Raw genomic sequence first — 21611 nt, forward strand, 5'->3', positions numbered from 1 at the left:
CCAAAACGGCAGCGTTGGACCTGGCCGCAGTGTTTTATGCGTGTGACGGATCTATCAACGGCAAGTGTTGTAAAGGGCATGAGGGCTTGGCTGAGGTGGGACGCCGAAAACGGAGAGAAAAGGCCTGAGAGGGTCCCATCGTGAAACCATATTCATTTGTTGCTTTCGAAGCTGCAAGCAAGCAAAAGTTTCCATCTACGTGGATGCTTTGTAGAGGCAGATGCCAGATATGGTTATAATTGTTAATAACCACAAATTCGCAATAATTGGTTCAATTCTTTGTGCTTGGTCTTGTTCTTGAAACTTGCAGGTGCTTTCGGAAGGTTTCTTCCTCTCTCGTGGCGCTGAAGAGATTGGATTTACCATACCGCATGTCCACTTAAAGACTACTACAGTTCATGACGTAAAGAGGATTGGCCGTTACATTTTGCTAAGCAGGACCTCATCGTTGCAGATACAGATGCAGCACTAGCGGCACAAACACACTACCTTCCATCACTAATATAATATCTCATTTAATTTTTATTTTAATACTAAATATAAGATCCCAATCCACTTTATCTCTCACATTTATAGATTTTTTTTCACTTGATTAATAAGGATATTTTAGAAAAGATAACACATATTTATTACAAATAACTAACTTAACTTATTTTCTTAATCTATTTAAATTAGTCAATTAACCCTTGTATTTAGGACTGCACATAATACCATCTTTAATCATTAATATAAAAGCTAATTAATTAATTTAAGTAAATTAAGAAAATTAATTTAGTTAGTTATTTCCTTAAACACTCTTTATTTTCTTAAACACTCTTACTAATTATATATATCAGCCACATGCAACTATTATAATGATTACTTTAAAAAAATAAATAAATATAAAAAAAAATTAGAATTTTATATTTAAAACTAGATCAAATGTCAAACTAATTTTTATACTACTTGCAATTCTTAATATAAGAACTAGTTGACTAATTTAATTAAATTAAAAAAATTAATTAAATTAGTTATTTGTAGTAAATAGGTGTTATTTTTTCTAAAATGTCCTTATTAATTAAGTATATTAGTTAAAACTATCACTATTATAAAAACTACCTTGAAAAAAAAAAGATAAACATGATAGACAAAATAAATTTAAATCTTATATTTAAGATTAAAATAAATATAAAAAACTTTTATATTAAAAACTGCAAGTAGTAATAACAGAAAACAAATGAGTGCTCTCATCCTGCACAACGCAACCACCTCTTCCTTGGTGATTGGCAAGGATGTTTTTAACTCGCCATTATCCAAACAAGGTCACTCGGACAAAATGTTCCATTAATCTCCCTGAACCCATGTGTGCTTCAATTCACCAGGCCATGCGTTCATTTGCATCTTCAATTTATAAACCGAAGAATCCACACGCAGGACGACTAACTTTATCGTGCAAAAGACCTCAGCTGACCGGTCATACATCAATTTGCTTGCTACGAAAAACACATGGATACACAATGTTTCTACATGCAATGAAGTAATTCAAAACATTACAGAAGTTTACCAGGGCAGAACCTTCACCTAGCTAAGCTTGCCAAGTTGCTTGGAAAGAAAGAAATAAAAACACTGCTAATACTGTAAACATAATAGCCCAACATCGTAATTTACAACTAATATAATTCACTTGCTAAATACATTTACATACCAGTTAAGAACACTAATAATAGCCATTTATTTCCCAGACAGACAAGGCATATACAAACGCAACTCTGGTTTCATCCACTGTATATATTGTTGAAAGAGAGCTTCTGGACTCGTGAGATGAGAATGAACAGTGAACAAGGTTGGAGTAGCAGGCATCTATATATTCTTGAACATATGGCTATCCCAACCCATGCTTTAGTGTTTGCCCAAGGAATTGCTTCATAATTTTTTCTGTTGAAAGCACGGAATCAGACGCCATTAGTGAATCAATAACAGAGAGGTAGGTCTCCTCAATAAATTATACAATACACAGAAAAGTGAAAAAAAGAAGATAGGGAAAATGCACTTCATGCCTCTTGCCTTCTAGTAGAAGGACAAAGATTCAATAGCGACCACATTGGAACTAGTATGAAAACATGAATCATGTCTCTGACTCCTCAGGCTCTCTATTAACGCAAGTAATTCCCATGACTTTCGGTATTAAGGAGATACCAAGATTTTGCAGATGATTGTTTAGTTAGGGAAGAGAAAGGACGAAGTCAAATACAGACAAAACTATAAAACCTTTTACTTAATTATAAACTTTTGACTACTCTGTTAATACATTGCAATCATAACATAAACATGCACTTCTTTAAATATTTTATCAAAGGTATGCTGCCGAACATGCCTGCCATGGATTTAGTGGCACCAATATTGTTGACCCCCAACCGGCAAAAAATGATGAAAGATGAAATAGATAACATGTTTCTCAAGATGAAAACTATTTCGTCCCAATACTGCCTCATGTTTTATGAGCATTCTTTTCCCGTGGGGAAAACGCATAGACATATTCCGTGTAAAATGAAGAAAATATACACACATAGAAAACGTGGCTGTGGGCCATTAATAACTGCTTAAATCTCAAATTGCTACAAATGTCAACATGGACCTGAGTACATGTTTTTCCTCCAAAAGCACTCATGGAAGTACATAGATTATTCAATTACCAATATAAGACTGACAAGATATAATACTTCACAACAAATTCAATTTGAAAAGGACCCTAAATCTCATTCCACAAAAGAAACAAGTCCATTAAGCAATGTACTGTCTCTGGATGAAGTTTAGCCAAGAAAACAATACCTTCAAATACCCTCCTTCTGGTTGTCTTGGACCCAACCAATAACATCCTTCTAAAACACTACCAGTTCCTCAAGAAAACATAAACTTGACAATATCTTCTATGACTTACAACAACGACAACAAGCCTTAAACAAGCCTTATCCTACTGAGCAAAATATCTTCTCTGACTTGTGATAAGATTTTTTCACTCTCTCTATGACGCATCAACCTCTATTTAAAGAGGACGCCAGATAAGTGGCTCGCATCTATTTGACTAGCCGAAACACTTGACTTTATCTCTAAGTTGCAGTATGTGATATAAATATAAAATATGATACGCACAGGACCCATGAGGTTCTTATCACTTAAGATAGCACGATTAGAAGTGCGAAGTTATTCATGATCACAGCAAACACGAAGCTTGTACTTTAAACAAAAATAGATTCAAATTAAACAGCTAATTCAGATAAATAAGCGGGAGGAAATAATCTGCCCCAAAAACATAATGATAGTAATACTATAGGAAGGATGGTTAACATACGATGGATCCGTGGTAGAGGAATGAACAGTCAGGCCGACTGCAGAAGGGCAGGATGTCCTCGTTCACCCAGAATACTATGCAGTGAAACAGTTGAACAAAAGCTAGTGACCTTGTGAAACTTGTTCACAGGCAATGGCAAAGGGGGCACTCCTCTCCAATTGCACCTGCCAGACTTGCTATCAATCTCACAAAGACAAGCTGGATATACCCTGTGATAATCTTCATTGAAAACATATATAAAATCCCCCAACCCCACGCATTTCAGGCTTGCAAAGTTGTCGTCCTCATCACTATCAAACAAGCTGTAAAGTAAACTATGGGGCATCACTGAAATCTCACTTAACTCCATCGTCTTTGTATCGACCTTCCACAAATTAAAGGACGGTCCAAGAGGTGCGTTACGAATACCAGCCAAAACAAGCACTTCCCTGCACGCAATTAAGAACGAGAAAACAACCTCAGGAGGCCTCAGCGTCTGAACCTCACTCCAAACACGTTCACGCAAATCAAATGAGGAAATAAAGCACGAAGATATCCCAAGCACGTAAAATCTCCCTCCAAACAACGCCGACGACAACGACGACGACGAATTGCCAGATCTAAAATCCGCCGGCAAAGGAGGACCAAGCTCCCAAGAGTCCGAACGAGGATCGTAAATTTCCAAATCTAATCGCTCCTCAATGTCAACCAAATTCCCGATAAACTTCACGCCACCGACAACAATAAACTTAGGGGAGGAATCACTGCCATCAGTGAAAACACCCAAAAGAGGGTTAGTCCGGGGAAAATGGAGCGGAGGAGTGGCACGCCAGAGAGGATTAAGGGTTCGAGCGTAACAGAATTTGGGAGCAGTAGTGAAGAAAAAGCCATTAGTTCCGATGAAGGAAGTGATGGATTGCTGTTGGGGCTGGAGGGCGGAGAAGGTGGGAAGGCGAAGCCAACGATAGGAGACGGGGTCGAAGGCAAAGGACTGATTGTTCTTGGAGGAGATGTTGTGGAAGCCGTAGAGGAAGAACCAGGGTTGGTTATGGGGGGAGCGAGGGTGGGTAATGGAAGAGAAGGTGGGGGAGGAGATAATGGAGTACCAGAGCTTGCAGACAGTGGAGGCGCGAATAAGAGAGGGGATAGGAAGAAAGGAGAGGATGAGCTCGATGAGGTGTGAGCTCAGGTGAGTGATCTCTGTCATCCGAGTGAGGGAAGGAGAGAGAGACAGATTTTGTTCCCGGAGAAGATGATGGTTAGGTGGAAATGGAAGATTGGGTCGATAGTCGATACAAGGCAGGGAGGAAGGGAGGGAGGGAGAGAGAGAGAGAGAGAGAGAGAATCGCCGCACTGGCTTCATTTATTTAAGAGGCATCATCGTTGACATTAGTAGCTGGCAAGATCAGGACTCCAGATCCCATCTCAGCCTCCTCCCTTCAACCGTTCAACTTGTTCCCAAATCCCAAGTCATGCTTTTTTATTTAGGGGAAATCACAAATAAAGACCCTCGAATTAGCAAAATCACTCTATGGTCACCTGAATATGCTAAATTACTATGAGGGACCCGGTCTCAAATTGTAATTATGAAATCATGGCCAAATTACCAAAATACCCCTCTTTAATTTTTTTTTTAAAAGAAAGCCACTGCCTCACCGGAATCCGGCCACCGGCGCCAGAGCTCCGGCGGTCGCTTCCGGCCACTGTCGGCGGCCGGCCGCCGGAGCTCCGGCGCCGGCGGCCGCTTCCGGCGGTCTTCCTTTGTTTTTTTTTTGAAACTGTTTTTTTTTTAAATTGGGGGGAAGTGAGGTTGGGGGGATTTGATCCCCCAATCTAATGCTTCCCAAAATAAGGAATGACCATTGAGCCAACAAATTTTTGTTAACATTATAATGCAAAAAAAAATATAAGTTAACTCATTTACTCTTGTTCCAGATGATAACAATAATACATTTGGAAATAACAAGTTCTGATTGTAAAATAACACGTCTGAAATAAAAATTTAACAATATATTTTTTTTATAACAATAAATTTTGTTGCAGGTAATAACAACAATACATTTAAAAATAACAAATTCTGATTATAAAATAACAAGTTTGGGATTAAAATTTAATAACACGTTTTTTTTATAACAATACACTTTGTTTCAAGTGATAACAACAATACATTTCAAAATAACAAGTTTTGATTATAAGATAATAAGTCTAGGATTAAAATTTAACAACACGTTTTTTTATAACAATTAATTATTTTATACTTTTAAAAAATAAATTATTTATAACTTATAAAAAATATTTTTAATATATTTATTTCTCTAAAAAAATACTTTTTAATCTGTATATCTATACAACTCATTATAAATCAAACTACTTCTTATAAATTATAAAGTATTTATAATAAGGCATTTTTGATTTATTAATCATAGTATAAATTTTATATTATTTCATTCTTTAAATATTAAAAATAGTTTTTATATTTAAAGAATAAAATAGTATTTTTAATTATAAATTAGAGATAAATTTCGTTTATAAATTTAAGCAGTCAAAAAGTATTTTTAATCCACAATAAATTGTACTATTTATAATTTATAAGAAGTAGTTTGATTTATAATAAGTTGTATAGATATATAGATTAAAAATTTTTTTAAAAAAATTAAAAAAGTGTGTTGCCATTTTCCCTAAATTTTATTTATAAATTTGAACAATAAAAAAGTATTTTTAATCTATAAAAAATTATACTTCAAGTTCTGATTATAAATTGGAGATAAAAATTATTTTTTTAGCAAATTAAATAGATTACAAGTACTTTTATAAGTTATAAATAATTTATTTTCCAAAAGTATAAAATAATTAATTGTTATAAAAAAAAAGGTGCTGTTGAATTTTAATTCCAGACTTGTTATTTTATAATCAGAACTTGTTATTTCCAAATGTATTGTTGTTATCACTTGAAACAAAGTGTGTTGTTATAAAAAAAACATGTTGTTAAATTTTAATCCCAAACTTATTATTTTATAATCAGAACTTGTTATTTTTAAATGTATTGTTGTTATCACTTGAAATAAAGTGTGTTGTTATAAAAAAAACGTGTTGTTAAATTTTAATCCCAAATTTGTTATTTTATAATCAGAACTTGTTATTTTTAAATGTATTGTTGTTATTGCCTGCAACAAAATTTATTGTTATAAAAAAACATATTGTTAAATTTTTATTCCAGACGTGTTATTTTACAATCAGAACTTGTTATTTCCAAATGTATTGTTGTTATCACCTGGAACAAGAGTAAATGAGTTAACTTATATTTTTTTTGCATCATAATGTTAACAAAAATTTGTTGGCTCAATGGTCATTCCTTATTTTGGGAAGCATTAGGTTGGGGGATCAAATCCCCCCAACCTCACTTCCCCCCAATTTAAAAAAAAAACAGTTTCAAAAAAAAAAAACAAAGGAAGACCGCCGGAAGCGGCCGCCGGCGCCGGACCGCGGCGTCCGGCCGCCTACAGTGGCCGGAAGCGGCCGTCGGAGCTTCGGCGCCGGTGGCCGGATTCCGGTGAGGCAATGGCTTTCTTTTAAAAAAAAAAAAATTAAAGAGGGGTATTTTGGTAATTTGGCCATGATTTCATAATTACAATTTGAGACCGGGTCCCTCATAGTAATTTAGCATATTCAGGTGACCATAGAGTGATTTTGCTAATTCAAGGGTCTTTATTTGTGATTTCCCCTTTTATTTATAGAAATGAGCAATAAAATCTTAAATTTAATGAGATTTCCTCATTTCATGGACTTCACACAGAGTAGCAAATAGCAGGGGTGCAATGCTTTAAACTTGGAAAAGCAACTCAGAATTTAGAAATAACAGTTTACGAGTGAACCCACCTTGTTACTTTGCTTCATTATTGTGTTTTTTTTTTTGAGTAAAAAGGAATTCATTAAAACAAAGATATGTACAAGGAGCCTACAGCTCGAAGCCAACAAAAACGACAAAGGAAATAAAAGAAAGACAGGGCACTAGACTTCAGAGGCAGTTCAGTTGTCTACGGAAGTCCTTGGTAGTAATAATGTGATCAGTGAAAGAAATGGCCTCATTGATCAAACGGAAACTGTGGGTCCTCTCGTTGCTGAAGATAAGGGTGTTGCGAGCGTTCCATAACCTCCAACATATAACTCCAAATAAGACACACCATTGAGGGTTGGTCTTCCTACAGCTGAGGTTTTCCTGAAACCAGTCTGAAAGATTAATCATGCTGAAGCGTGTCAGGTGTGAGGAAGGCGTGATTAGCTTCCAGCATTCCACCGCTAGCCTGCATCGTCTTAGAACATGGTCCACGTCTTCCGTGCCTGAGTTGCAGATTCCGCAGAAGGCGTTGCTCGTCATGTGTCGTCTGGTTCTCTCGCTGTTAGTGAGCAGCCTTCCTCCTATGGCTAGCCATAGGAATGTTTTAATTCTGTTCGGTCCTGGCCATCTCCATGCTAACACCCATTTACGTTCTTCTTCATTTAAATCATTCTGAGTGAGCAGGGTGTAGGCTGATTTAACTGAAACTTCACCGCTTCTTTCTAGGTGCCAATAGCACTTTGCTGGTGGATCAGTTCGTCGGGGTACTGGCGCTGCCATGATTTCTTCTACAGTCTCTCGGGGGAGTTTGTTCTCGAACTTGCTCCGGTCCCACTGGCCATTTGGGGTTATAAACTGGGATATTGTTGCCTGTAAATCATAATCTTCCAGGGGTGCAGAGGTAAGGCGTTTTAGCGGACCCTGATTACCAATCCAGTAGTCTGCCCAGAAACGAGTTTGGCCTCCATTCCCACTGCTCCATTTGATGCCCGAGCTAGCTTCCTCCCAAACCGAAACCAAGCTCTTCCACAAATAGGAGCCAGTTTTAGCTTTGGGCAGCTGGTCTGAGTTTGGTTGCCAATTGTATTTTGCTCGGAGCACTTTTACCCATAGAGATTCTGGTTTTGACATCACTGCCACCACTAATTTGATAAGGAAAGCTGAGTTGTGTAGAGCTAAATCTTTTATGCTGCATCCTCCATTTTCCTTTGGCTGGCAGGCATCTTTCCATCGCACTAGGGAGATGCCTTTATGGTTTTCGCTTGATCCCCATATGAAGTTTCTGATGATGCTTTGCAACTTCGCATTAGTTGATGTCGGAATTCTAGTGGTCTGCATCGCGTATAGTGGCACCGTAGAAAGTACTGATTGGGCCAGAGTGATCCGCCCGGCTAAGGATAAAGAGCGAGCCTTCCATCCCGATAGTTTCCGCTGCACTTTCTCCACAATATACCTATATGTATCTTTTGTTACTCGGTCGTGCAGCAGAGGTACCCCTAAGTAATGCCCAAGATGTGTTGTTTTCTGGTATCCCAATTGCTCACAGATACCATTTGCTACTTGGGTACTCACGTTTCTGGAGAAATAGATCCGTGTTTTGGAGCTGCTCACTTTGTGCCCAGAGGCTTCACAGAATTCATTTAAGATCCCATGGATAAGGTCAACTTGTGCCTTCTCTGTCGTACTGAAGAGGATTAAGTCATCCGCAAAGAAAAGGTGGGATAATGGTGGTCCCTTCTTGCCCATGCGAATAGGATGCCAGTTTTTGTTTCCTACCTCTTTGGTGATGGCCTGTGACAATCTCTCCATGCACAACACGAAGATGTACGGTGATAAAGGGTCGCCTTGCCTAATCCCTCGTTGTGGCTTAAAAGCCTCACTCGGTTTACCATTCCAGATAACCTGCAAGCTTGTTGAAGTTATACATCTCATGATTAGAGAAATGAAGTCCTCTGGTAGTTTTGCTTCTCGCAAAGTATCTTCAATGAAGTCCCATCGGAGTCTATCAAAAGCCTTTTCAAGATCCACTTTGACTGCCATCCAGCCGATTTTCCCTGACTTACGTCGCATTGAATGGATGGCTTCTTGAGCTATTATGATATTATCTGTAATGTTTCTCCCTTTAATAAAGCTCGCTTGTTGCGGTAGCACAAAGGTGGGCATCAGATTTTTGAGGCGATTGGCCGCAACTTTGGCGATCAGCTTGTAGACCGTGGTGCACAAACTTATCGGGCGGAACTCTTTGAGCGTTTGCGGTTGGTCCATCTTTGGAATAAGTGCAATCATTGTCCTATTCAACCAGGCAGCAATTTGTTTTCCTTCAAAGATGCTCCGTACCTCGTCAAAAAGGGTGCCACCAATAAGCCCCCATTGAGATTGGAAGAATAAAGCATGGAGCCCATCAGCCCCTGGTGCCTTTAGTGGACTCATTTCAAATAGCGCACTTCTAACTTCCTCTTTGGCAACTGGACAGACGGTTGAGTCAAGCAAAATTTCAGAGACTTGTGGAAACAGGTTTGTGTACCTATAACTTTGTCTCAGAGTATGTCCTGCCTCTAAAGAAAAGAGGCGCTGATAGAACCGAGTTGCCATCGTTCTGAGTCGTTCTTGATCCGATACCCAGTAGTCATTTTCATCTTTAAGTAGCGAAATTTGATTCCTGCGCCGCCTGATTAGAGCCTTGGTGTGGTAGAACTTGGTGTTACGGTCACCATCGCAAATCCACTGACTTCGGCTTTTTTGCAGCCAGAGTATCTCCTCCCTCAAACACAAATCTTCATACTCTGTAAGGAGTCTTCGCTCTAAATCGCTGTGAAATTGTGAGAAAGGGCACTGCTCAAGTATCTTTTGGACCCCTGTGATTCGACATCTTAGTTTCTTTTTTCTCTGTCCAATATGACCAAAGACGTTGGAGTTCCAGCGCTGCACTTCCTCGGTGAAGGCTTCTATATTATCTACTAGGCTCTTGTTTGAACTCCAGGCCTTTTTGACTAATTCGCTGAATTCAGGATGGAGTAGCCAGGCTGCTACAAATCGGAAAGGCGGTCTGTCCCTTATATCCGACTTCATGTGTGTTATTAAAACGGGCCTATGGTCAGATTGTAGTCTTGGAAGGTGCATTACTGCCGTGTTGGGCTGCATAGTGACCCATGTTTTGTTGCTTTAAGGCCCTATCCAACCTTACCAATAAACCACCTCTTTGCCAGGTGAATTTTGGGCCGGAGAAGCCAAGATCAATTAATCCAGCCTCCTTAACAAAATTCTGAAATTTGCTACAGCCCCCTTGATTCCTTCGACTACCACCCTTTCTATCACCTTCGGCTAGTGTGGCGTTGAAGTCACCAGCTATAAGCCACGGTTCATCATCACTCACCTGAAGTTTTAAAAGATCTCGCCAAAGGTGCTCCCGTCTTGAAGCATTGGGGCTTCCATAGATTGCTGTGAAAGCAGTAGCTGTCGTCTCATTAGCTCGTTGTATGTATGTATGGATGAATTGTTTGTGGTTAGAGACAATCTCTATAGTCAGATGATCACGCCATAGCAGCCATATCCCACCTGAGTATCCCACGGCTTCAACTCTGTGGGAATTCTGATATCCTATCTTACGTATGACTTGGTCGGCCTTTGCACCTGATATCCTTGGTTCCACTAGCACCACTACGTCTGGCTTATATCCCTGCAGCAAGGATTTTAAGACCCTGTAAAACTTACTAGATGCTGCCCCTTGGCAGTTCCATACAAAGTAGGAGGTATTCATAAGTAAAAGAACAAGGTTAGTGCTCCATTTCAGAGGGTTCCGGAGTTGCAGCTTCATCAAAGTTACTATCTATGGCTTCCTTATAGCTAGTCTCTTCATCAGAGGGAACAGGCGAGCCCAAAGCTTCAGTTAAGGCTTTAGTTAATTCCTCCGATGGTGTTCCAATAGCGTCCCTATATTTTGGCCTCCAATCTTTTATTTTGACTGGCGATTGAATTTTAAACCCACTTTTCCCAATGATGGGATCCGGCGGTTTGGGCTTTAAGTTTTCCTTGCCTGCTGTTGTATACCGAATGGGCTTTGCCTTTGATAGCCCAGAATGACTGCTCACATTTTTATTAGTAGTAGTCGTGGGCATTCGTGCATCAGTGAGAGAAACGGCTGAGTGGTTCCCTGTAAGCAGTGTTGTTGGAACTCGAGACTCTATATACGCAGGGGCATCAAAAATTGTTTCAGTTGAAGGTTTTGCAGATTTGACTCCTTTGGAGGTGTTCCCTCTAGCTGGCTTCTTACTGTTGGGAGCTGTTGGTTTTGGCTGTCCTTCTAGCCTGTCCTTTTCTCGAGCCACAGATGGCATAGCAGCCTCTTTGCTGAGGTTTGCCGCCGTCTCTACATTTCCTTCCTGATGTAAACCTGCGTCTTCCGAGGTAACTAGAGCCTCAAATCTATTGTTGTCATTTATACTCTTTTGATGATTCCTGTCAGTCTCCTTTCGGTCCCCTCTGCCTGTTCGCCAGTGTCTTGTTGGAGCTTTCATCCAGGAGCCGAAGACTTGGCCTTCACGCGCTCTACCTTCACGCGCCACTCTCTCTGTGTTCATTGCTATTGTTGCAGGTTGTGGTTGGTTGTTCGCCGGGGGCCGCTGGTTTGTCGCTGGGGGTTGCTGCTTCTGAACTTTTTGGGGGCATGAGGCTTCGAGGTGACCATAGCGGCCACAGCAGTAACATATGGTTGGAAGCCCTTCGTACTCAACATATTGGGTTACTCCATCGAGCTTTATCATTGAGACGAGGGGTCTGGTTAAGTCAAGTTTGACGGCCAATCTAGCATAGCGAGCCTTGTCCACTCCCTCCGTGTTGTAATCAATCCTCAGCACCTGTCCAATTACTTCTCCTATAGCTCTTAGGACATTCTTGTGGTAATAATGGTAAGGTAAACCTGGTAACCGAACCCAGCCATATACTTGTTTGATTTCCAGGTTGAGCGGACTGAACGTAGGCTGCCATGGGTGCACTGTTAGGTAGTGACCTTGTACCACCCAGGGTCCTCCAAGCAAAGCATTTTGATAGTCAAATTCATTTTCGAGCATTACCATGAAACAGCCACCCTCTAGTTCAGTCAGTTTAAAGTCTCCGGTGGGTCTCCATAAGCTAGCGATCTTTGAGAAGAGGATATCTGGTCGTATGTAGCGGCCAAGTACTTTCACTACTACTGCATGTTCCATGCAGCCCTCCATGACCTCCCTAACACGTCGCGAGAAGTTTATGACTGGGATGAGGCCATCTATGTCAATAACCACGTCCCCCTGCTCCAGGTTAAGCTCCTTCCTCCAGTGTTTGCTTGCGCTTCCGCCATTGCCCATGCCTCCAAGTAACTTTTCCTTGAACGAGGGGGCTTTTTGTTCCTCCCCTTGTTGCTGGTTCTCGTCCAATCTGGCATCCTCGGGTTCCTCCACCTGGGGGATACTTGGTAGCTGTTCGTTCGCGTCGTCTTCCATGATGCTGGTTGTCTCTTCCTGGAAGAGTTGTTTCTGTACTGAGGTCCATCCTTGTGTTTTTTCTGTGCTTACTGTTTCCTCTTCTGTGTCCATATCTGCGACCAGCTCTTCTTTATCTCGTATCTTCACTTTCTTTGTGGTTCTGTTATCCTCAGCTAGTGGCGTTCGTGCGGCCTTCTCTGTTAGTTCTACGTCAACATTACACTCCATGCTGGAGTCTGGGAAGATAGCTCACAAGCTTTCTGTCCTTCGCCGCAGTGGGCTGCGGAGGCTCACTCACACTCGACGGCGACTTACCGCAGTGGGCGATAGTCGTTTGGCACGGTTTTACTTCATTATTGTGTTTTCACCAAGGAGGATGACAACAGTAAATAGACAGATTGACCATATGCAACAATTCGATTCAAGGGCTAAATAGCTAAAAGCAAGGATAAACTTTTTTGTGTAAACAAATATTGAGAATCAAAGTGGTAAATAGGTTATACATAAGAAAGTTAATTGCTCGTTCAAGATCTTATGATAAGAGCTTCCAACATTCTCTATTGCACAATATAAGATTTTTTTTTTTAAATACACACAGTATGAGATGTTTTATCTAAGACATTATTTATATAATTTTTTAATTAACAGACCAAACGGGCGAACCGGCCAAGAGATTTAAGTATGATTTAAAAAATGCGTGAAAAGATAAATTGGCCACGATTGGGCCTTTCACCTTTCACCTATCGCACAGGTCACTGATCCTTTATTGGCTGGACTGTTATTGGGAAATCTCCAAATGCCAATAATGATCCTACGACTTATTATTAAGTTAACACTAATATTTAAGAAAAATATTACTATTTTTCTTAAAAGTTAGTTTTTAAAAGACATGATGGACTAAAATTTAAATTCCTATTAGGAGGAGTATTCAAATATAATGCCTAATACAAATTGCCTTTAACTAAAAGATACATGTGCTTAAATGATTGATGCTTGGTCTAAAAAAATATCCTAATTATAAGAGCTAGTTGACTAATTTGAGGAGATTAAAGAAAGAAGTTAAGTTAGTTGTTTATAATAAATAGGTGTTGTCTTTTCTAAAATATCCTTGCTAATCAAGTATATTGGCTAGAACTACTATTGTTAGAATGACTATCTTGGAAAAAAATGCATAAATTTGAGAGACAAAGTGGATTAGAGTCTTATATTTAGGACCAAAATAAAAGTCAAATAAAGTCTTATATTAAAAACTAGAGATAGTAACTTGTAACTAAGATTTTTTTTTCTTTCAAAAAACTAATTTACAAGTTTTTATAATTTGCATCAATCTTAAATTAAGCTCTTAAGTTTTTTTCTCCTTTTCATTGGATCATTTAACCGTGCTTACCATTAAGTGAAAATATACACCGTTAAAAATTTTTGTTACATCATCTTCTTCCCTACCATCCACCTATCCTCATCGTCCTTCAAATCCCATCCTCCCCTTGAACCTGCTCTAATGCGGCAAGGTGTCCCGACAACTGGATTGTCAATGAATTGATCCAGTGTGCGACAAATTCCTCGGTGGAGCAAATAAAAGTCGAATGCATCTGCCAATTAAAACCGTACCATAGAACAAAAAAAAAGTTCACAAGATTTTTCATGAACTAGAACAAAATCTCATCTCCTTTGGCAGAATAAAATTCTTGAATCAAGAAAAACTGTCAGAGAAAACAGAATCAGTCTTCATTTAGTAATAGAGTGAAGGAGTATGATAACAGTACCCGAGAAACAGCCGGGAACAGAATCAAAGGGAGTGATGGAAGGAGCGAGAAACAGAGTCGAGAAGACAAGACGATGGAGAGATGGCTGCTGAGAAGCCTGGATAAAAGAGTGAGAGCTGTGCCATGACCCTTTTAAAAGCCATTTAGCTGTAGCGTGGAGGACTAGAATATCATGGCAAAGTGATGATCTGGAGAAGCAAGACTACACGGTCAGAGCAGCGGAGTAATGAGAGAAGCCGGGGGTTCTTATTCAGCGGAGTAATGAGAATATCATGGGCAAGACCAATATATCAAATGAACAAGTGGGGATGCAGCTGGAATGGGAGGTTTTCAGGGGTTTGATGAATGAGCTCCTGCTTGGACTCACATCGTCAGAATCATGAGCCTCTTTGCTTCTTAGGAGACAGGACATGGCCGAAAAGGTGAGAAGGGACAGTGAGGTCAGTAGAACCCGGTGAGGACGGAGAAGAAGTGACAGAAATTCTTGACAGTGTTTATTCATATTTAATAATGTTAAGGACTAATTGTATAAACAGGAGAAAGTTAAAAAATCCAACAAAAAGGGAAAGGAAAAAAAAAAGTTTGAAGACCTGATTCAAAACTAATGCCAGTTATAAAGACCTCCAAACTAATTTTTCCTTTTTGTTCAAAGAAAATAGAAACTGAATGCGCATCGACTGATTTGTGCCTTTGTGTTTTAAACAATTTCTTCTTTTTTTTTGCTTCGTTTTGCACTGTTTCAGTTTAACTCTGAATAAGTTGTGATGTATCACTTTTCCGATTTTTTTCGTGATAATAAAATCTTGATTTCTGGTTAAAACAAAAAAAACTAGAATCGAAGAAGTTTTGCTTCCAGAAGGTCGTCGTTGTCGTTTACATACTTTTGTTGAGATCCAGCATTTACTCGTGAAAATTTACACGCGATAAATTTGTGAGCGGAATGCCAAAGAGCGTCAAAAATTATACACGAGACAAAAACCATAAATCCCTTGGAAAGTGCAATGTCAGAATTTTTCGCATATGGATTGTAAGTTTATTCAATTCTGCATATCTGCTGCATTCCACATCCACAGTAGTATTACTGGCAATAGAGATTTAGATATTCGTTAATATGATTTCGATTACTCAAATATAAATCGTTTTAGTTACTTTCATATAATCCTCTAACACTAAAACTTAGTGCACAGTGCTTACTAATTGATGTCCATCGTCCAATTATGTGACCAATTGGAATTTCAGTACAATAATAATAGCTGATACATGAAAGTTATTTAATTAGTTGATAAAACTAAAATTTTAGAACCACATAGCATTTTTCAGTGGTACGTGATGCCAACTAGAAAGGTTAAGGAGGTAGCCGCATCCTAATTCCTATCCCAACACATAGAAGTTGGACCCACCGGCTTACCGCATCCAAACTTCATGAAGATTAAAGCACTCAAACCAATTCAAATAAATTGTTTCCAACGGGAAGACAGCCCATTCAACGTCATAAGCAATTCAATATGGCCCTCGACAATTGATAAACGGGAGCACTTGCATTTCTTGTACTTTCCATGAAGCCCAATATATAAAACGTTTGACGGGTCAAACTCAGATGAAACAAATTCTCTCCGCAAACCTATTACAATGGAAAGACTTGTAAATATTTAGCCACCGCCATTATTACATAACATATTTATTCATTCAATGGAAAAGATCCCGCGAACATGCATAACCAGGCAACCATGATAGCCCTGTGCCATTATCATGAACATATAAATTGTTAGAAAAATAAAAGTGCAAAAGCTCTTACATTAAAATCCTCCCACAAACAGAGAGATACATGAAGTATATACTTGTTGAATTTGAAAGTTGAAAGCAACATCGGTCATCATTAATGACTAATCGCATGCATAAAGGATGTTGAAAAGTTGCGTCACATAGACACTATGGAAACACACAGTTGAGTCCTTTGGCGAAGAGACCAAGTTGACTGCATTATATGACAATAACCGCTAAAGTGCAAAGAAGGGCCATATTTTAGTTGCTGGAGTCCGAAGATGCACTGAATATGGAGAGGGGGGGGGGATTGCCGACTGGAGGAACATTGACGGAGACGAAGAAGGGTGAGGCCTATGGGTATTTCTGGCAAGCAAGCTTGTGCATCATCATTCTTTTGATTTTTGGTAGGAATGATGATTGATGAATTTGTGGATTACCATAGAGACCCTATACTTGCAACCAAATGCTTGGAAATGATGGAATTGTGCAGGATTCCATTCCCTTTCCTCAAGATTCCTGGAACTAAATATCACATTTCGGATGTGGCACTTTTATTCTCCAACCGCAATCAAGCCCCAAGCAGTTTTTGTATTTGTATTTGAGATAACTTTGTATATCCTCAATGACAGAGAATAATATTACCTCCGGTCCTTAATATAAGACCTTATTTGACTTTTATTTTGGTTCTAAATATAAGATCTCAATCCACTTTGTCTCTCATATATATACTTTTTTTTTTTTTCCAAAGTAGCCTTTCTAATAATGATAGTTCTAATCAATACACTTGATTAGCAAGGATATTTTAGGAAAGACAACACCTATTTAGGACAAATAACTAACTCAATTTACTTCCTTAATCTCCTTAAATTAGTCAACTGGCTCTTATAATTAGAACTAGAGGTAGTATCAGTATCGACCCCCGGTGTAAAACAAACGAGAGAAATGGGAAGGGATGAGGTCAGAGAGAAGGGAGGGCAGAGAAGAGGGAAACTAAGAAGGGAAATAACCGTTTCTAAATTCAATATCCAAGTCTAGTCTTCTATAGAATGAAAACTAGATCTACTACTAAAATAATCATGAAAATGAAAATAACAACAACTAATCCTAATAATAAAATACTAAAATATCAATAAATCTAAATATATCCTAAAATGATAATAAATCCAGATAATTCAAATATTCTAGAAATATAATAAAACCATAATTATTTCTTCTCAAATCCCATCAATCCCCCGCTTAAAATATATTACAGAGCGTACGAATCTGTTGGTGGTTCACAATAGTCAAATGCCCATAAACTTCCAAAAGCACAGGACTTTAATATCCAAGTGGAATTCAGTGGGCATAACATTCATACCTTAAAAATCTAGGCTTACCAGGTGACTAGCCCTATAACTTTATCATTTCCCTCCACTCTCACCTCAGGATCTCTAAAAATCCTCACCCCCCCCCCCCACCAAAAAAAAAAAAAATCCCATTATCTTTTTGTAGCTTTCTTCCATTCCCCTCAGAGGTCCTGCATCACTATAGGAATTGCCGTGGGAAAGTCTTGTTATATAATGCTGAATTCACATATTTCTTGACAATAAAATACAACAACTCATCCTAATTCTTAACTTTCAAAAAGCACTGATATAGCATGATCACATAAAGCAAGGGCTTGGGATGAAAGAGAGAATGGGGGAGAATTTTCAAGACGGAGGAAAGGGGGAGCTAAACTTAATCATAACCTCAATAACAATCCAAGTATGCATGTGAGGGCACAAGGAAATTGAGACTTCATCGATTAATCCCAACAAATTTCTCATGACGTGAGTGAGGAGCAAACAGAATAAGGGCAACTATAAAGTGATAAAGTAAATAACAATCAGACAAATTGAGGACTGAGGAAGAAAGCTCACTTGATGGTAAGGAAGGCGCGCACACTCTCAAAAGCATAAACCAACTACAATGAGATCAGATTGCCTAACGTGACCCAACCATAAATCATTGCTCAAGGTTATGACACACGTTGCCTAAAGACCTACTCTTGATTGAGATATAAATATAGAGATTAACTCCTGCAGCATATTTACTACCATTGGCAACCATTGCAGTCTGGTTCATCCATATGTCGGAAGTACATCCATATGGAGAAAAAGAGTTTATGAAATTAATCCATTACGTTGGACGACAATTTCATGAAGAAGAATACTATGAGATAATGAAGGCATAAGGAAGCACAAAGTTTAACATAAAACAACATCTAACTCCATGTCGGTAGTGCCACCATATACCTTGTAGAGTCAACTCAGAGCTTCACATGACATTTATTTTTGTCCCTCTCAATCCGCATCCCAAAAATTATTGTCAATTACAATTAAAATGGAAAAATAAATCAGGACGTAAATTGCAATGTACTGAAATTAATTACGCAGAAAACATGCCCCAAAAAAAAAAAAGTTAACAAATGCCAATGTGCAAAGAAGTTGAAATCAAACAGGATTATGGGTAAAATGAGTTTTACTATTTGGTTGTAGCAGATGCATGTTTCTCGGAGGAAGATGCATAATCAGGAGGAGAGTATATCAGTGCAGCTATCATGGCTCCTGGTAGCACTGCGTACTTGGACAGCACTGCAAGTTTTCTAACCAATGGCTCTCCCTTCATAAATGCCATTTTCTTGTCACTTTCAGGTGCACTTCTCTGTCAGGTTGTGTAATAGGCTGAGATGTTAAATTGGGGAACTTGTAAATCATAACAAAATCATAAAAACATGGCATACACTTGGCAATACAGCATCACCAATAAATTACATTTCTTCTCTAACGCATGACAAATTCACTACTCCATAAAACAATGAACTTTAGGAGGTAGAATCACATATTTACCAGCCCCAGATATGTAAATACTTAATCAAAAATTCCCAAGATAATGCGCTTCCCAAATATTTTGATGTCACTTTCTTTCGAAAGCATTGTTTCAAAAACATGCATTCTCTGCTACCGCCTCTAGAACCACTAACAATAACCCATCTCTCGAAGTCCTTATGTCCATACTCAACCATTGGAAGTGTGAGAAGTATTTTTATTTTAGACTTTCAAAGCAATGAACAAACTCAGAGATGCACCCCAAAACAGCAAAGCAATCGCCAAGCAAATGAATAAAATAAATAGCAGTCAAGAGAAAATGAATCATGAACCAAAGGGGAAAAAACGAAAGCACAGATTGTATAACTCAACTTCCCCTCCAGAACTTGCAACTCTTGCTGTGACCCCCCCCCCCCAAAAAAAAAAAGAGAAACTTGTAAGATAACCAAAAACTGCGGGAAGAGTTGTAAATTACAACTCCTCAATCCCCCCCCGGGCGGGGCCAAAAAAAAGAAAAAGAAGAAAAACGGCCCCCAGCATACTTCCTAGATGATAAAATCAAGCAAGAGTTGGAACATCTTATGGAAGCTCCGATGAAAGCTTTAGCTTCGCAGATGGCGATTTGGCGGTCGGCCCCAGTGCCGCCACTAGTTGTCCGATAGCTGGGATCAGCGCAGACACCAGTGGTGGCGAAAGAACAAGGGAGAAAGGCTAAAAAAAAAAAGAAAAAAGGGCAATTTTATCTTCACAATAATTTCAAAGAAGGCCTGTCGAATTAATTCAGGCAAATAAAGGGGGGGGGGAAAAGGCAAGTACTGAATATTCTGACTTGTTATAATCTGTAAGCTTAACAATGTATTCCATAATTATAATACCATCAGCACAATAAAAATGAGAAGTGATTTAAATTTCAGAAGGATAGTCATGTAAAAGTTGACGAAATTGAAAACAAGGCACGTAAGTAGAGATTTTGGAATGAGGACGACATGAAAGGGGTGAATGTGAGTAGATGATCAAGAGGCACAATCATAAAGTCGAGATTTTGGAATAAAATCTAAGGGGACGATCAAGAAGGTTTGTAAAAGTTGAAAGGGGTGACTATAATTCGTGATTCGGGAAACTAAGCCTTTACAAACCAAAAATTAATTTTTCCTCATTTCACTAGCAATCTCAGCCCAGGTTCGCTTTGAGGAAAGAAAACCTCAATACAAACAGTGAAAAGGCCGAGTAGTTCAGGGCGCAGAACAAAAAGGGACGCGAAGAACTCACCTTGCCGTGAACGTTTGCCGCTTTGTCGTCGGGACGGTGTAGCCGCCTATGGATGTTGCTCTGTCGCTCCCTTCACTAATTCGCTCCGTCTCGCGCAGGTCGCGCTGACGTTCTCTCACAGAAGCTGACCCGGATGGCTCGCGCGGATCGGGTTTGATAGTGGGTCATTTGAATTATAGAAAAGTGAAATTAGATAAAAACTAAATTAGATAAATTGAACTGTATTTAGATTGAAATTCAGAAAAATTAATTTATAAAAGTGAGATTAGTAAGAAATTATTTGAATTATAATTGAGTAAAAATAAATTTTTTTGTAAAATTATCAAAATGGGTATGCATTTTAATAAGTAATGAAACATGATTAAAAAATAATTTTACATAATATAATGAATTAAAATTAATTTGGTATTGGACCTAGATATCCATTTGGTGTTGAATATCTCGCATCAACCAAATAATATATATTTTTTAAAATACAATTTCTTTTTTACCAAGAGAAATTTTATATATTTTTTTTTAACTTGAGACAACTTTTATATGTGAGATACCTCAAAAAGGCAATTTTTTTAAAATAAAATTTTGTTAAATAAAATTTTTAAATGAACTTATAAGAATTTTACTTATTATAGAATACGAATATCATACATTTTTCATAATTTAAAATATTTTAACTTTCAACAAATAAAATATAAAAAATTGAAAAAATTTTATTCATATGGAAGAAGAGTAACTTCTCACTACTATTTTTCATAACCTGAACTCTTTGGATTATTATATTTAAACAATTTATATTTTAATTTACTGCTTAATTTTAAATTTTTAATTAATTAAACAAAATCAAATTAAAAAAAAAAGAAAAAGAACAACAGTTACCCTAATGGTACCCAAATAGCAATTGGCTGATGGGGGGAAATGAACGAAGGGGAAAGGTCAGAACTGGATGGTGGACCCCACGTACATATACAATTCCAACGGTAAGCCCGATTTGACTCCTATGAGCTACAAATATCAGCTTACGTAAAAGTCCGTTTCAATCCAGTTTTTTGGACTTAAATCAGATGACTATAAGCTCTGCCAAACACCTTCTAATTTTCCAAACGGGCTTATCAGAAAAATAAAGAGCTTTTAGAACCTCAATAACTGATCCAAACAAGCACAGTAAATTTGCGTTTGGTTCGGAGCAAGGGCAATTTTGGATTTACATGTTTTTATGAGGATAAATTAAGAGAGAATTGTAATTAGATCCCAAAAAAAAATATAATTACCCTAAAATCCAAATAACAAGTAAAGAGTGAAAACAGATATCATTTCTTACAGTAGAACTTGTCATTATATACTCTTCAGTTATCAACCAACCTTAATGTAATT

General features: G+C 38.3%; 2 protein-coding genes and 1 long non-coding RNA gene across 4 annotated transcripts; all 3 read right to left on the minus strand.

Moving 5' to 3' along the window:
- Positions 1-3328: 3328 nt before the first annotated feature.
- On the minus strand, positions 3329-4734 carry LOC114752335 (F-box/kelch-repeat protein At3g24760-like). Its single transcript, XM_028941068.1, has one exon. It carries the CDS (start codon positions 4668-4670, stop codon positions 3357-3359), a length of 1314 nt encoding a protein of 437 aa, XP_028796901.1. The 5' UTR covers positions 4671-4734; the 3' UTR covers positions 3329-3356.
- Positions 4735-10236: 5502 nt separating this feature from the next.
- Positions 10237-10899, minus strand: LOC114752327 (uncharacterized). The gene has a single exon (XM_028941061.1). It carries the CDS (start codon positions 10897-10899, stop codon positions 10237-10239), a length of 663 nt encoding a protein of 220 aa, XP_028796894.1.
- A 4887-nt stretch (positions 10900-15786) lies between these two features.
- LOC114752341 (uncharacterized) lies at positions 15787-20379 on the minus strand. Of its 2 annotated transcripts, none has more exons than XR_003740827.1 (3): positions 20244-20379; positions 18632-18830; positions 15787-16097 (listed from the first exon to the last, which is right to left on the minus strand). It is a non-coding gene; the product is annotated as an uncharacterized LOC114752341 (long non-coding RNA). The 2 variants fall into 2 exon arrangements; XR_003740826.1 differs by having other exon boundaries at positions 18632-18810; positions 20244-20375.
- Positions 20380-21611: the final 1232 nt, after the last annotated feature.

The sequence above is a fragment of the Neltuma alba genome, unplaced genomic scaffold (assembly GCF_004799145.2).
Source record: "Neltuma alba isolate B1F8T4 unplaced genomic scaffold, ASM479914v2 tig00007337_pilon, whole genome shotgun sequence".
Classification (NCBI taxonomy): Eukaryota; Viridiplantae; Streptophyta; class Magnoliopsida; order Fabales; family Fabaceae; genus Neltuma; species Neltuma alba.